The sequence below is a fragment of the Denticeps clupeoides genome, chromosome 20 (assembly GCF_900700375.1).
Source record: "Denticeps clupeoides chromosome 20, fDenClu1.1, whole genome shotgun sequence".
In the NCBI taxonomy this organism is placed as follows: Eukaryota; Metazoa; Chordata; class Actinopteri; order Clupeiformes; family Denticipitidae; genus Denticeps; species Denticeps clupeoides.
This window is the reverse complement of record NC_041726.1, coordinates 8,285,185-8,298,805: the sequence shown is the minus strand read 5'-3', so window position 1 is coordinate 8,298,805 and position 13,621 is coordinate 8,285,185. Positions and strand designations below refer to the sequence as shown.

Below are 13,621 nucleotides of genomic sequence, written 5' to 3'. Positions count from 1 at the left end.
ACATTGTTGGTGCCCAAATGACTTAAAATGGCCAATGAACAATGACTTCAGCATTTTGTTCCTTCTATAAGAACAGAAATGTCACAAGGGTCAAACAGATCTGGGTATCCCTGATTCAAGCTGGTTCTGCAAAAAATGAGATGGTTTTTAATTCCATCCTCGAACAGAATGGAACCTTACCATGCAAACACAGCTTTTTGGCGTTTACAGGTCATGTGACGTTCAGAACACCATTTCAGAAAATTATGTCACTTTGAAAATATTGCTTTAGTTTTGGAAACGCAACTGACATTGGCCTGCTAGAAGATGACCATTTGAAACCATGCAACATCTGACACCAACTGGGCGACACTCCAGTGTTTCTCGAGCCTGGTCCAGGAGGAACCGGTTCCACCTGCTTCGTCCATTATGAGGCCTAACAAAAGTGTGAAAAAAAGGGGTGGACATGATCTGGCAGGGGATCTTCTGAAAAACACCATGGTGCCTTTACAAGAGCTCTAAGCTCAGTAGCCATTCTGAAGAAGTCATGAAGGGCAGGCTATTGGAAAGCTGGACATTGCACCCAGTTTGCCCGTGGAGGGTTTAGCCATCTTGACCAGCTTCCACAATTCCAGGTCCAACAGCCTAGTTATTTTTTTCCCCTTTTTTGTATTTTTCAAAAGTTCAAAGCTCAACGCATAACCAAAAAAAGCCTGCAATGGCTAATTATCTGTAAGCAACAAGTATTAGGCCACAGATGCGTGTTTTTATCTATTTGTTCAGCCGTTCTCTAATGCCAGGCACCCAAACGCAGGAATGTTTATGTTCGAGAAACCCAGATGCTCTATGTTGATCTGCCAAAAACACATTTGTTTTTCTCTCTCCTACTTCTGAGAGCCTTTCTGCGCCCGAACTAATCAGCGCTGACAGTCATTTCATCTCCTGAACTGTGCTTTCATATTTACACAAATTTTGCTTCTCGCTGGTGAACCCTAATAAAAATTGAAATTGTTTTTTTTAAAGGGATGGGAGATCAGAGCAAGCAGAGTGATGTTTTTCCCCCCTATAATTAGGCAGACGGCTGAATGACAGCAATAGCATTCGATGGTGCTTAATTAATTGACGTAGGGAACAGGAAAGCAAACATTTCTACCATTGCGGTTGACTGTACACTCAGTGGCCTTTAAGGTCAACGTAACGATATATAAAGCAATCTGCACTTCATAACCACCTATCCTGCAGTTATGGAAGCATCAAGTCTCTATTTGAAAGGTCCAATTTGCCATTATAAATCAGCGGTTCCTGAGAATTAAGTCGCGATAATGTCCATGTTCGAAGATCATTATAGATTATGCTCTCAGGAAGCGAAATTACTGCCATTTCAAGAACAAAAAATAAATAAATGAGTAATAGACAAGGAATTGGGGCATCTATACAATGTTGCACATGAAACTGCACATGAGGAGTTTGCAAGGAACCAAGAAATTTATGATAATGTGAATCAACAAATTGAATGTGACTATTTTGAAAGCACCCCCCCCCAATGATCATACTTACATATTCTTACATCTTCTGTTATGATATATAATATATGTGCTTTATGTAGTAAATAAATAAAGTATTTTTTTAAGAAATTGTTTCATGATTGCAAACTCATTTCTCAATAAAAACTGTATTATTATTAATGATGCTGTTTCGTTTTTCTTTTATTGCATCATATAATAACTGATCAATAAAAGGAAATAAGCTGATAGGTTTCTGAAGCCTGGTTTCAACCACAAGCCTAATTCTCAGAAACCCCAGTATTAACTGGAACCGGATGTTCAACGAAACCGCCTACAAAATGACGTCAGAGCCCCTAGCGCGCATGCGCAGGCGCGCAGCCGAAGGATGGAACGAACGAAAAAAATAAATGTCGCGCTGGCCCTTTAAGACGAGCCGCGGCGCGCATCCGTCGCCGTGGGTAAAAGCCTCGTCTCCATCCGACCGCCTGCCATTCCGGCACCGTTGCGCGGCCAGTCCGTACCGAACGGCGCGGAGGAGGACAGGCGACAGGGGACAGGGGGGGTCTTGTTTTTTTTTTTTTTTCTTTTCTTTTCTTTTTTTTCTTTTGTTTTCTTATTCGTGTCACATCCCCCTGCCCACGGCGAACATGGCTCTCCCGCCGCCTGCGCGACTTGGGGACACGTTGCAACTTTGCGCTCTCGGTAACGCGGATCAGGTGTATTGCGCGCACCTGCACCTGGCGGCTCGGCGGCGCGCACCGAATTTCGCCGCGACGCGCACTTGTTGACTTGTTCTGTCCCCCCGGAGATTATTGTTCTTGTCGTCTCACCATTTATTATTTTATATTAATTTTTTGTTGCTGTTTTGGACGCGTTGAGCGCGCTTTTCCGTCCGGATGTCGGCGTCTTGACTCGTTTTTATTTGTCCTTTCTTTTCGGGAGAAGGGTTATGGGAAACCAGGTGGACAAGCTGTCGCATTTAAGTTACGCGGAAGTTCCAACTGCGGACCCCAACGGGCTGGACGCGGAGGACGACGGTCCGAGGATCGGCGTGTCGTACATCTTCTCCACGGACGACGACGAGCTGGAGGACAACGGCGACGCCGCGTCCGACGAGGACAAGCGCTACGACCCGCGCAACGAGGTGGACTGCGCCGTGTTCCACCGCGACGAGTGCGTCTACGAGAAGCCCCTCGGCGGCGCCGACCTGGACACCCACCCGCCCGAGAACCTGCTGAACACATGCAAGCCCGGAGACCTGCTGGAGTTCGTGGCCGCCGGCCAGTACCCCCACTGGGCCGTGTACGTGGGCGACTTCCAGGTGGTGCACCTGCACAGGGCCGAGGTGAAGAACACCTTCCTGGCGGAGGCCAGCCAGGGCCGCCGCGGCCGGGTGGTCAACCACTTGTACAAGTTCAAGGCCCTGGGGCCCGACGTGGTGGTGCAGAACGCCATGGAGCAGGTGGGCGCCAAGGACCGCGAGCTGAGCTGGAGGAACTCGGAGTGCTTCGCGGCCTGGTGCCGGTTCGGCCGGCGCGAGTTCAAGACCGGCGGCGAGATCCGCATCGGCAAGCAGCCGTACCGGCTGAAGGTCCTGCTGGCCGACAAGCAGCAGCACGTGCTGGAGTTCCAGAGCCTGGAGGACCTGATCATGGAGAAGAGGAGGAACGACCAGATCGGCCGGGCCGCCGTGCTCCAGGAGCTGGCCACTCACTTTAACAGGCTGGGGGGAGAGGTCAGAGGCCAGCCCCACCCCCAGTGACCTCGTGACATGATGTGCCCCCTTTTCCCCTCCAAACCGTTTTGCATTCCAATGTGACCCTTTTTTTTTTTTGAAGCCGTTTGATTCGGGAATCTGTACGTCCATGTGTAGACAGTTAGTAATTAACCAATTACGGTTACTCGTATGTATCAACCTGCACTGTCACGTGTTTAATGGCACACGTTGTAATTAACGGTCGGTTTTGTCCTTGCATTGTCTCCCTCGAGTAAAAGGCTGAGTCTGCATTTTTACCTCCAGCTCCTTTTCATTGAGAAACCAAGAGTCGTACGGTCTTACGGATATTTGAAGTAAATCCGCGTTTAAAAACGGATCATTTTCCTGGTCGGGTAAATGATTGCGGGTCCGACTCGGAAATCTTAACGGTTGACCGGCGAGGTCCTGTCCGGAGGACGTTCCGGGGCTGCGGGAGTGCGTCTGGGGTCACGTAGCTTCGCCTCAGGGTGACCTGCACTCCGCGTCAGGAGGAGACTTCTTTCGACTGAAGGCACGTACATGACTGGAGACAGGCCGACCCGTCAACCCGCCGGGTCCTTTTCGTTAAAACCGGATCCTCCCCACCGTGGACGGTCTCCTCACCTTCGTTACGAGGCCTCGCTGCACTTTGCTTCGTCTCCTTTCCTCTATTCCAACCTCAGTGCCACGACCGTCATTTTTGTTTCAGGTGTGATGAGCTGACAAACAGAAAAGGGCCAAATCAAAAAAAAACGAAATATTTTTGAGAGGTGCTTGTGGGATCATTTTTGGAACTCGCGGTACACCACGCACCACAGTGCTCCTGTGGACTGTGGACTAACATCTTCATTGCTCATGATTACCGTAATTCGTTTATTATTATTATTATTATTATTTTTATTAGGTATAAAATGTCTTTCACAGGTCGATGTGCCAGTAGTGCAATAAGAGATGTATTTGATCCCGGAGGAGATTTTTATAAACGTCTAATCACCCTGGAGAACGTACGATGTCCTCCTGCGCCCCACTGCAGCTCTCCTGTGTGTCGAGAAACTCCCAACTAATGGCTGTCTGTCAGCAGGCCGCGCTGGAAACAGCAGCAGGACATAAGACAAATGTTTGGTGACATGAAAGGGACGCTGGAGGCTAAACGGAGCTCTCCAGCGCGGACCGCGGTTCCTGCCTGTCAATAATCGTGACACGGACAGAGGTCCCCTCAGGTCCCATCATAGCCCGGCCAACGCGTTTATCCGAAGTCCACAAACTCCGTGGCGGCGAGGAGGGGACCGTCGGAGGCCGAACGAGGACGCTTGTGTTTAATGAAGCAGAAAACGTATACGCACCTTTTCCTTTTAAAGCGAGAAATCACGACGCCAATTCATCCAACAAAGTGCTTTTTATGACTCGGGCCCAAAATGTGCCGTCTCAGGACCCCTCTGGGCAGAGGAGGGCATGCTGGGAAGGAGGGGAGCAATTACCGTCGCCACGCTGAGAGTGAGCAGTCCCTGCCCACAATGGCAACAAGACCCTCTTTGTGTGACACTTTAGCGCCGCAACCAAATGCCAGCCCTGAAACAACTGCCCCCTAACGAGCGCTGTGCCACTCGGCCGAGGGACAGCGAGGACCCTCATTCGGGTCCCCTTTGTGCCTGGCTGATTACTGCTCCGCTTACGCCGTCCTCCTCCACGCCGATGAGCCGCTGACATGTTGGCTGAAAAGGTCTGTGCCCTACTGCTGGCAGCGTTCAGAAATGGTCACAGATGGTGGTGGCCTAGCGGTTAAGGAAGCGGCCCCGTAATCAGAAGGTTGCCGGTTCGAATCCCGATCCGCCAAGGTGCTACTGAGCAAATCACCGTCCCCACACACTGCTCCCCGGGCGCCTGTCATGGCTGCCCACTGCTCACCAAGGGTGATGGGTTAAATGCAGAGGACAAATTTCACTGTGTGTGCTGTGCCACATGTGACAATCACTTCACTTTTTTTTTTTCTCTTAATGTGTCGCTCGGACAAAACACCTGGAATGAATTTGGATTAACGTAGCATGGGGCAGAATGGCGGGGTGCATCAGGTGGTTCAGAGAAAACACGATGGCAGGTTGATGGCGCAATATGGCTGCCGTCGAAGCCCGAAATTAGATTGTTCGACCTCTTTCCGATTAATCGACTCTATTGGTCCTTATAGCTCAGGACAGCGAATAAGGCTAAATACCAGACACGTCGAGGGAAATATGATTCTGGTCTTATTATCTTTCATCTAATAACCCAGCAGCACTGCTTGTCTGACCCAGAGAAAGATTAGCCCTTGATGGGGTGAACCGCTGGTGCAAGACTTTCCCGCCATTAGCATATTTCATTCCTCCACTACAAACTTTTTGATTTACATATTTATTTGTTAGAATTGAAATCTTCTGTCCCCACGTGGTCACGGTTATGTGCTCGAGGTGTGTTCCTCTCCTTCTTCACTAATTATCACCGGTCACTGTATCGACTTTAATGTTCTACCCCGAGGTGGGGCACCTTAATTCTGTTAAACCGTGTACGAGAGATTATGCAAATGCTACGTTCTCCGATTCACCGCACATCACAAGGCGCAAGGCAAACCTGCAGTTTTGCCGCGAATGGCGTTCCGTGTGTCTGAATGCGTCCCAGTTCCTTTAGCTGCGACTTCAGGGGCGGCGGAAGTGAAGAAGTGCCGTTAATGAGCAGGAAGGAAGTACTTCAGATCGATTCGCATTCCTCGGCCCCCTTGTTCTCCCCGGGTTCCTGTTGCCAAACACATAAACATGAAGCAGACAAGGTAATTGCTTGTTTAAGCCACGATGTTCTGAAACTAAACAAATTATGCCGCATGAATGCCAATTCTCGTCCTGCAGATGGATCTGCCTGCAGTTTGTTGGTGTGTGTGTGTGTGTGTGTGTGTGTGTGAGTCTGCACGGCGGCAATTCATATTGAGGAAAATGTAATTTAATGAGGGGGCTTTGTGCCAGTATTATGGCTTTAATATGTTTAAATTCAAGTCTCCTCTGAGAGCGGCCGTGTCGTGATTGAGAGCCGCCTCTTTGCGGCGATGCAATTGAGACGGAGGCCCAGAGGTTAGACTGGCTCGGCGATGCCCATAAACAACATGGCTGCCTGTGCTTTTCCACCACGGCGCAGGCATCTAACTAATTAAATCTATATATCTATTTTTGGACTTGATGCACCACCCGTTCCCAGTCATCAGATGGTCATTTTGCGTCCTCCGGTGAGCGGTCAGAATATGGTCTCCCTCCCGCTTCTGGGTATTTCTGTGTGCTCGAGCAATAAGTGGACTTGCATTCAGCCGCTAAACAGAAGGCTTAGTTCAGCGAGTTCCTCGGCCCGGAGAAATAATCAAATTCCTGGTGTCCCGTCGGGCATGTCGACAGTAACCAGCTCTCTTAAAGCCCGGGCTGCCGCCGTTATTTTTAGAGCATTACCGTATCGATCAGGCCATTGTGCGCACAGTATGATGGGACGCGGTGGTTTCCATTTTCAGAAGAGCTGAGGTGTTGGGCGCCACATGCTATGAGTGTAGATGACGGGGGGGGAGTAGGGTTGTGCTCTGAGTGAGGCCAAGCTCGCCCTGAAATCATCACCCAGGATAGTGTTGTATGGTGTTAGTACAGTTTCTCATTTTTTGTAGTGGATATTAAGGGTGGGATATTAAGTTTTGGGATAAAATGGCTAGAAATATATCGTTTGCATGGCATCAACGCTTGAAGGTTGTGTGCTTGCCATGTACCTTCAGTCAAATTTGCATAAATGTACCGTATTTAATTGGCTGGCAGTTGGCTCATGCTTTTTAAGTTCAACATTTTTTTTTACTTTCAGCCGCAAGCACATAAGGTGACAAGCGCGTCCTTTGTCGCCTTGTCAGCCTCAGCCTCTTACCCACACTTTTCTGTGTAATAGTTTTAGGTTTTATTAAATCTTAACAATAAATCGCAATTAATCATAATTTATTTATTGCAAAAATTTGCAATTTTAGATCTATTGACAACTCAAGTTTTTTTTATTTATATGCAGTTGAGAAACTTTTTTTTGCAGGAGGCAAGTTTTATACCTAAAATGATTATTGCTTGTCACCCACGGCCAATACAGTGGTCAAACATACAGCAAGTTAGGATATTAACTCTATTACATTGCAGATGATAGCCAAGCTGTGACCATAGATGATTGAGGCATTGATGGGAATTGTTATTCTGAAGTCATCATTTTGCGCACTTCCACAATATTAGTTTTCTTGAATTGTTTTTGTGACAAAGTAAAAAAAAACAAGTGACTTTGCACGCACAGTGTCATGAATGGGTGTTCTTGCGGATCCCCACATCCGAGTGCGGGAACATGAATCCTATTTGAATGTGTAATTTGAGGTTAATTTAGGACTGCTTCCCTATTTTACAGTTGCTGTTTTGTTTCACACATGTCCTCATTTGGCCCTGGAGGTAAAACCTCATGCGTTATGTAAATTTTTCATCTATTCAACCAAAACGAGTGTAACGGCTTCTTTAACCGTGTAACGGTTAAATTTTACATTTACATTTACATTTAAGGCATTTATCAGACGCCCTCATCCAGATCGACTTACAATCAGTAGTTACAGGGGACAGTCCCCCTGGAGCAATTTAGGGTTAAGTGTCTTGCTCAGGGACACAATGGTAGTAAGCGGGATTTGAACCTGGGTCTTCTGGTTCATAGGCGAATGTGTTACCCACTAGGCTACTACCACCCTAAAATAACCACATTGAGATGCTTAAATGTTAGCTGCTAGCCTGCAACATTACTCTAACATCACTTTTTATAAAAGTGGAAACTATTTTTGGTTGGGGGAGGACTGAACCTGTAAACAGGGTCTAAAATAGTGGACAGTGTGCATTTTCTGTCATACCAGGTTTATTATCGCTTTATTACTGTGCGTGTTTATTACTGGCATCTTCCGGCGAATACGTGAAGCTAATGGCAAGCGAGACATGAATAGGACACCATAGTTTTATTTCTTTTCTGTACGATTTAGACAGGAACATGACCAGTGTGGCCACGGTTCATCTGAGGATGACTGGTCTTAAGGTCACTTTGTGCGATTAGGGCGATGTTTGTGGAAAAATATACCTTTGCAACACGACTTGCCTCCGCTGTCGTTGCTGAGCGTGCTGCACGAGCAGGAAGTGAGCGTTGTGCATAATGACTTTTCTATTAGCATAAGTGGATCATTACTAATTCCGCTCGGGCATCTGAAGTGGCATCTGGCTGGTGCACAGGGAACGCCGGTGCCATATTGTCGCAGGTGTGACTAACCCCCGACTTCCTGCCGTTGCCCGCGGTGTCTGCTGCTGCCGGAGAACGGCGAGGGTGCGAACATTCACCTCACAACGCCCCGATGTGTGCAGAACCTGAACATTTTACCTCCACACTGGCCGCCATCTTGGCTCTGGAGAATTTTTCTTTGCTTAATTGTTTGTTGGAGTCTCTGCAACATGAAAGGCACGTAGTCAGAACATTGCCTTTGTGTTCCCATTTGAACATCTCAGACACCATTTGATTGTGTTCATCTATCTCTCTTTTTTTTAAGGGGGCGAGAAAAAGCGTATTTGATCAGCAACATAAAAGCTATCGTCAAGGAACGGGTTTCCTTATTACAAAACCCCCACTAAATTCATGTTTTCTGAAGGTTCCGAGCCTCAGATGTTGAATAAAATGCTTATGCAGGCCGCTATTAGCCCATTGCTCAGAGGGAAAGGGAAAAAGAAATCCCGGAAATGGAGACACTCTTAAGAGGGCGAGGCAGGCCCCTAATGTCCAACCCGGGGCCGAAACCGCTCGGGTGTTTACTCGAGGCAAACACCGAGCAGTGCAACAATGCACTCACGCCGCCGTGTTTTGATCGCGCCAAGCCCCGGGTACCTGCTGGGTCAATCAAAATGCTGCGAAAAAACAAAAAATCAAATAAAAAAAAATCCCGGGAGGCTTTTCGAGAAGGGTTTTGATTGTGACTGCCGGGCGGCGGTAATAACAGACGCGGGGGCCGAGCACAATGGGAACAGTCACGACGTGCCATAAGTTGATTAACACAGGAGTTTAAAAAAGAAAAAAAGAAAAGTGCAATATTAACACAGATGCCATTGTTCTGCACCGCACGTCACATGTTTACGGGTGTTGGATTGCAGCTTTTGTTGCTTATTAAAATGCACTATGCTGCCCATGTGATGCTTTTTCGTACACAGTTGCAGACCCGGCCTTCATGCTCGGTGATTTGAGGCTTTCAGGTTCAGTTTATTTATTTATTTATTTATTTTGCTCACTTCAAGTCCATCACTTAACCTTGTGGCATTTAGAACTTGGGACCCGTGCAGGAACGCGCTCGTGTGTCATTAGAGCCGCTTCCTGAGCTGAGACTCTGACTCATCTGAAGAAACAGTCAAGCAGGAAGAAAGAGAAAAGTCAAATGGAGCAACAAAAAAATAAAAGAAACTCTCTTCTCACCCGTGGACTCTGTAATGGTGCCGCGTCTGGGCCTTTAGAGAGGCGTAAAAGTCATCAGTCAGAAAGAAGAAGGAGATGGCTGCCAGGGTGGGTGTAGGTAATTGATAGGGTGCTCGTGTTCTTGGGGGGCTCAGCCGCGGTTGAAGTGGGGGGGCCTGTGGGCCGGGGGTCTTGAGTGCAGCACAGTTGACGTCAACGCAAAAAAGCACGACGACAAGTCCCAACACAGGCTCCATGGGTGCAGGGGACACGCCCTGTGCGACGGCTCCAAGCGTCATCTGGTATTCATGGAGCCAACGGATCGCAGCGAATGATAGCTGAACAATTGCTGCGAAAACAGGCGAGGCAGATGAGAAAATTAAATTTGGCACGTGAGCTGCTTGAGCGAAGCGCCACGGCGAGAGAAATGAATGGCCGGCCAGCCTCTGCATGAGCAATGAGCCGCCTCTCCATCACCAGCCCGTAATAGGCGTATCATTTTGCTACAGCAGAGGTCACCATCGGGGCAGCGGAGCTCAGAGAAGAAGCTCACAATCTTGCAATGGTGTAAGCTGCATGGGGTCGACTGCAAGAACTGAAGCTCGTAGTTAAAATGGTAAAATTTGAAATTTGCCTCCAGAGACTGGGCGTGTCCGAACCTTTCACTGGTAGTTGATAAGGCAGAATAACAACAAATCCAGAAGCTTCTAATCAACAGACACACATACAGAACAGGCAAAAAAGACACACCTTCTCATTCAATGTGTTTTCTTTATTTTCATGACCATTTACATTGGTAGATTCTCACTGAAGGCATCAAAACTATGAACTTAACAAAAAATGGAGACCTGGCCTCCACAGTCACCGGACCTGAACCCAGTCAAGATGGTTTGGGGTGAAGGCAAGTGCTAAACACCTCTGGGAACTCCTTCAAATAAAATAAAGAAAACGCATTGAATGAGAAGGTGTGTCCAAACTTTTGGCCTGTACTGTATATAACACATATAAGCAGCATATATGTCAACATCTGACCATTGCATTTTATATTTTTATATTGTCCGCATAACCTTAAGTGATTTCCTTTAAAACTATATGAGCTGTCGCAACTGTTTTTTCCCCTTTTGGGGTGTTTTAACACCTCCACTAAACTCACACTTCTCGCACAAGCCGGCAAAGGAGCTTTTTGAGTTCAAACCACAGCAGGAAGTGACTGTCAGTCAGCGGCGACAAAAGTGACCCCATCTCTGACTATTTAGTCACTAGCCCGACCGATAAAGCAGCTCGCCTGTGTTTGACCTCATGACGGCCTGAGTGAGGTTTCCTCAGATGCGGAATCTGCGGGGAACAAAAAAAGAGAAAAGAACAGCCCAGGTGTCCTTCATCTCTACGATGAGCCCCCCGCGTGTTTTCCCCCCACTAACTACTTCTTATTCAGACAATCGCGCCGCGTGCCGCAGCGTGAATGCGTGCCGATTGAGGCGCCGCTATCTGGCCACCTGCAGGCAGTCCGGCTTCTTTAGGGAGAGTCGGCAGCACAGAATACCAACGCGCCGAATCGCATCCGCCTCAATTAGGCCTGCCGGAGGAACCCCCGTCCGCAGCCGTGCCAATCGCGATCCCCCTTCCTCATCCCCGCTCGGCTCGCCTGCAGCGCCGTTGAGAGCCGGCCTGCCAGGGTTTCGACTTCATCAATATTTCGCCCCGGCGGCGCGGCGAGCTCAAGGTTGAAATGACCAGGCGAGGCCTTTCAGCCTCCGCTTTTCCCCGCAGAGCTTCCGGACAGATGCCAGATGCATTCAGCGCGCCTCGCGCCCGGGCCTTTAAGCGACAATCTATAATTACACAAGGCCGCCAGCCGGAGCTGGTGACTATTGAGCAATGTTGATGTCGAAGAGAGTCAAGGGTCTTGCGGGGGTGCGGCGTAAAATTGCCGCCTCGACGCTGGAAGTGTCCTCCCATTCTGTAGGAGACAATATGCAGGCTAACCATTACGGCTGTCAACAGAGGATGTGGTAGCGGGGCCGAGATTCTGCCTCGATTACTTTATTTCACATGCATGTGTATGTGTATTCTGGTTGTATAAAAAAAAACCCCGATCTGAATACTGAAGACTGCATGTTGGAAATGCATGCATCAGAATCAGCATGAATAAAACATCAACTTGAATGCAATGTAATTTCGTATTCAAGCAGAGTTAAATTAAAGCGGCCCCGTAATCAGAAGGTTGCCGGTTCGAATCCCGTCCAGCCAAGGTGCCACCGAGCAAGGCACCGTCCCCACACGCTGCTCCCCGGGCGCCTGTCATGGCTGCCCACTGCTCACCAAGGGTGATGGTTAAATACAGAGGACAAATTTCATTGTTTGCACTGTGTGCTGTGCTGCTGTGTGTCACTAGTGACAGTCACTTCACTTTAGATATGGATCGTCGAGTAATGAAATGGCCTCCGTGGGCGTGGCAGCACAACAGGTTGCTTGAACACCGGAAGACTTGGAAACGAATGCATCATTCATGCTTCCATGCTGCATCCCGACCGCGACCCGACCCCACCGCTGCACCAGAGGACCCAGCTCACACCGTCTCGCAGGAAGCTGCGAGATGAGAGGTGTTCGCTGAAAGCCGTGCAGCAGCTGTTTGAAAACCTCTCGTCGCCTAGAGGGGAAACGACCTTCAGACGGCCGCGGTGAAAGGGATTGTGGGATGCGGGGCAATGGTCTCGGTCGAACTGCAATGAACACCTGCTGTGCTCTGTGGTAGAGGTGCTGGAGTGGAGCTGAGTGGGTGGGTGAAGTGACGGACAATCATGGACCCGGGCCGGTGGGGGGGTGAAAACAAATCCCCGGGTGACTTCGGATTTGTTGGTGGAAATAAAACAATGTCAAGTTGAGGCCCAAAAAAAGTTTTTCCAAAGCGTTTTCTCTTCTCTCTCCAAAAGTCATGCACGATTGCATCGCAACTGATATATTTTTTACTGTTGTATCCAAATAGTTCAGGGTGGTAGTAGCCTAGTGGGTAACACGCTCGCCTATGAACCAGAAGACCCAGGTTCAAATCCCACTTACTACCATTGTGTCCCTGAGCAGGACACTTAACCCTGAGTGTCTCCAGGGGGGGACTGTCCCTGTAACTACTGATTGTAAGTCGCTCTGGATAAGGGCGTCTCATTAATGCTGTAAAGGTAAATGTAAAATGTAAAAAAAATTAGTTGACAAATGTGGCAACTGACATACTGACAAGTGCAGAAAATGTGTGGTGGGGTGTCGGATTTCTCCGTTCGCGGAGTTAATTTAAGACAGACCTAAACCGGGACTTCTATCTTAAGTGCAGACACCCCGCTTGGCGGATCACCCTCTGTTCGTCACGCGGCGGGCGGCACTCTTTCACGCTCCATCACTGCCAACGACTTCAGAAGAGAAAAAGGGAAGCGCTTCGCCACACTCCACTTAAACAGGAAACTGGGGCCTAACTGATTACGTTAACATGTCGGCACGTTTTGCATTCCTGTTCATTCCTGTCTGACATGCGTAATGCCTGAAGATGTGCATCACTCACGGGATTCCTCTTGGCAAATCCAAATGACACTTATTTGGAAATATGGGGTCGTTGAGATGAATTTATAATATTTGACGTGTACGCTCACACATAAGCATCACGTCAACGCTTGATGGTGGGAGTGTCTGCTGTGCAGGGAGCACAGGAGTGGCAACCAATCATTGTTTCTCACTTGGATTAACCCGCAATAATCTCGACCGATTGGCCAACATGTTCATGATGGATGAATGGATTTGGAACCTCTTGATTTTGTAATAGTTTTAAATATTATCAAAAGCTTTAGTCTCTATGTTCGTGATCAGAACCTCTGAAGAACATCAGAAGTAAAATGCTGATTGTGATAATGCTGAAGACAGAATCGATGTAACATTA

At 48.3% G+C, this 13,621-nt stretch overlaps 1 protein-coding gene across 1 annotated transcript; it reads left to right on the top strand.

The window, feature by feature from the left end:
* The first annotated feature begins 1,925 nt into the window (after positions 1 to 1,925).
* On the top strand, positions 1,926 to 3,302 carry lratd2a (LRAT domain containing 2a). The gene has a single exon (XM_028964411.1). The coding sequence runs from the start codon at positions 2,434 to 2,436 to the stop codon at positions 3,244 to 3,246; it is 813 nt and encodes a 270-aa protein (XP_028820244.1). The 5' UTR covers positions 1,926 to 2,433; the 3' UTR covers positions 3,247 to 3,302.
* The last annotated feature ends 10,319 nt before the right edge of the window (positions 3,303 to 13,621 follow it).